Genomic DNA, 2,796 nt, shown 5'->3' with positions numbered 1-2,796 from the left:
CACGTCTCACCCTGAGCGCACACACGTGAGCGCGGAGCACAGAGAAGCAGTCAGAGCTACAGGCTACAGTGAGGCTAAAAACAGAGTTCATATGACGTTTTTCGAAACAACTTTTTATGTCGGGGCTGCAGCACACTTGGATCACTACGGATGAGCAGTATGGAGATACTTTGTGGATTCAATTTTGAGTTCTTGGACATTAGTCTGGGGCGCCGTCTGCCATTAGGTGTGCTGCCCGTTCCCCCCGTCGACTCTAAAACTTCACCAGGGCCTCTGTCGGCATATAGGTGAGTAGATAATGGCTGAATTTTCATTTTTGGGTGCACTATCCCTTTAATAATATTTTGCCGAGTGTTTGTATTATCCATAATGATAACATGTTAACTCTGGCATGATATACTGGACTGCACCTTACTGTTATCTAATTTTATAATTTGCACCTACTGTGATTTTATTTTAGTCTTTGTATCGTCACTCTGCCAACACTGTATTGCAACTGCTGCACTGCAATTTCCTTATCTTATCTTATCTTCATACCTGAGATGCGTGCAGAGCCTCCTCTGATGTACAGGGGCGGAGCCTGGAAGGCGTAGACGACATCATTCTCAGCTATGCTGGTCAGATCGTCCTCATCAAAGAAGGACCGCTGGAACCCTGTGGAGTAAACCTCCGTCAGGATCACCTGGAGACGAACAAACAAACAAACACACACACACACACACACACACACACACTTTAGTTTCCTTGTTACAGTGCCAAATCTCATAAATCTCATAATGCTGTGAGAGCGAACTCTGAACCCACTTGATGGACGCCTTCCTTTGCACTATTATTCCCCCTAATCTCAGCTGTATTTTAGCCAAGTGAGTAAGAGCTCATTTCAGCCAATGGCGTGCGAGGAAAGGTAACAATACAATAAACAAATCACTATAATGACGCTCTGCTGAGGTGAAGCTGGGCCGCCCGGTCACAGTAGTTAGAGGAATCTGGGTATTTATTCCTGCTATACGTTACCTGGTCTGGGGAGATTTTCCCCTCGTCAGCCACCATCCTCCTCAGGCAGGCCACGGAGCCGAACAGAGGCACAGCCAGCCCGACCCGCAGGTACCTCTGTCCTTTGGTGCTGAACACCAGAATCACACACAGCGACCTGCCCGCACACGAAGACACACAATCAGGGACGGCGGAAAATATAACAGCCTCTATTTTGATTTCTGTGCCATTTCTGCTGCAGCCTCCTCTACGGCCAGGGAGGGACAAAAGAAGACTTTCATGAATAAATCAATACATTTTAGCATTAATAATAGATCATTAGGACTTATTTTTATGTGTGCCAAATAATGGAATCTCTATTGCATTTTTAAAAACAGAGCGCTTGGCTCTGACCTCTCCAGAGGCAGCACTGACATGAGCAGGGTGCTGGAACATAATGGCTTCTCTGAATAACAGCACACTGAGGAGATACAGAGGAGAGGTACCTGGAGAGTTTATGGCCTGGAGACTGGAGCTAGTGACACAGAAAGACTTGGCTGAAAAATATTACATGGAGAAATTCATATTTTTCTTACTGAAAGAAAAGAAAAAGAAGAGATGACACAGAAAAATTAAGAATCAAATTTGCACTTATTCTGAAAGATTAAAATAAAAGGCAAAATAAAAGCTGAAACAGGAACTTCTAAAAAATGTCCATGAATGTACAAAGTGTCGACCAAAGTCATTTGGCGAGTTCTTGATCACTGTACCAGAGCAAACAGGTTTTTATCACAGGTGAATACAGAGGACAACCAGCAGCAGGACAGATGACTGCTCACAGTCTGTCGCACAAACACAAGATAACCTCGACTCTGCAGCTGAAGAGGTTGTTTAGTACGTCCACATTGTGTGTACTCTTATACTGACCTTACACCAAATGACTTTTACAAACAATTTCCCTTTTGCAGACAGATTTCTGATGTTGAGAGTGAAATCATGAGTTTTATCTCAGTTGTTTTGCGCTTCCATGATCTCGATTATTTGGTCGTCGTCATAAAACTCAGTCCGAACTGTCTTAAGTCTTTTTCTCGTCTCAACATTCCAACAAAATCAAATATGTTTAATATTATCCTAGGTTTTTAGTCTGAGAATACTGCAGTTCTATGACATGTACATTGTCAACAACCAATAGCTGCACTCTCTCAGGAAGCAGCAAATCAGGTAGCCAGGTAAACATGGAGGGGACAACGGGTAGACACAAGCACATGAACAAGTCTTTGTTCTCTTGTTCTGTGGAAAAGGAGAAAAAACTGGTAGAGTTGGGAAGTGACCAAGAGTCGATGTTCAATTCAGCGTGTATCTGATCCACCAACTAGTGCTTATTTTCATGAGAAATCTTAATTAATGAAGTGGTTCACCCCTAAATTCCACAGTCTCCTCCCACTAAAATAGCACTGCTAAAGGAAGCTGGCGAGTTGAGGCAACAAAATCCAAAATGTAATGTTTGTATACAAATCCAGTTTATCTTTATGGTTGATGCTGATGCCGAATTGTGCAAGAATACTGTAACGAACCGGGTGACATGATGTTAACTGTATGGATTCTGTCACTGTTAAGAATGCGTTATGTTTATGGAGCTACATTAGGGTCAAAAGTTTTGTACTTGAAAAAATAAAATTTGAAACTGAAAATTCATGTGTTGATCTTGAATTTTGAAAAATACAACAATGTATTCAAAATAAAAATAAGTGTATGAAACGTTTTTTCAGGTTAAATATAATTTTGATTCACTTTGGTAATTCATTTGAATGAATAATTTATTTT

General features: G+C 41.6%; 1 protein-coding gene across 1 annotated transcript in view; it reads right to left on the bottom strand.

Moving 5' to 3' along the window:
* usp43b (ubiquitin specific peptidase 43b) overlaps positions 1 to 2,796 on the bottom strand; it is a 113,101-nt gene that overhangs the window by 39,645 nt on the left and 70,660 nt on the right. The window contains exons 5-6 of the mRNA XM_050070352.1: positions 1,015 to 1,150; positions 538 to 682 (exon numbers count right to left, since the gene is read on the bottom strand). Of these exons, the coding sequence (XP_049926309.1) occupies positions 538 to 682; positions 1,015 to 1,150 (281 nt within the window). The remainder of the gene's footprint in view (positions 1 to 537; positions 683 to 1,014; positions 1,151 to 2,796) is intronic.

Source organism: Epinephelus moara, chromosome 18, assembly GCF_006386435.1.
Source record: "Epinephelus moara isolate mb chromosome 18, YSFRI_EMoa_1.0, whole genome shotgun sequence".
Lineage (NCBI taxonomy): Eukaryota > Metazoa > Chordata > Actinopteri > Perciformes > Serranidae > Epinephelus > Epinephelus moara.
The sequence above is the reverse complement of the archived record's forward strand: the minus strand, read 5'-3'. Positions and strand labels throughout refer to the sequence as shown.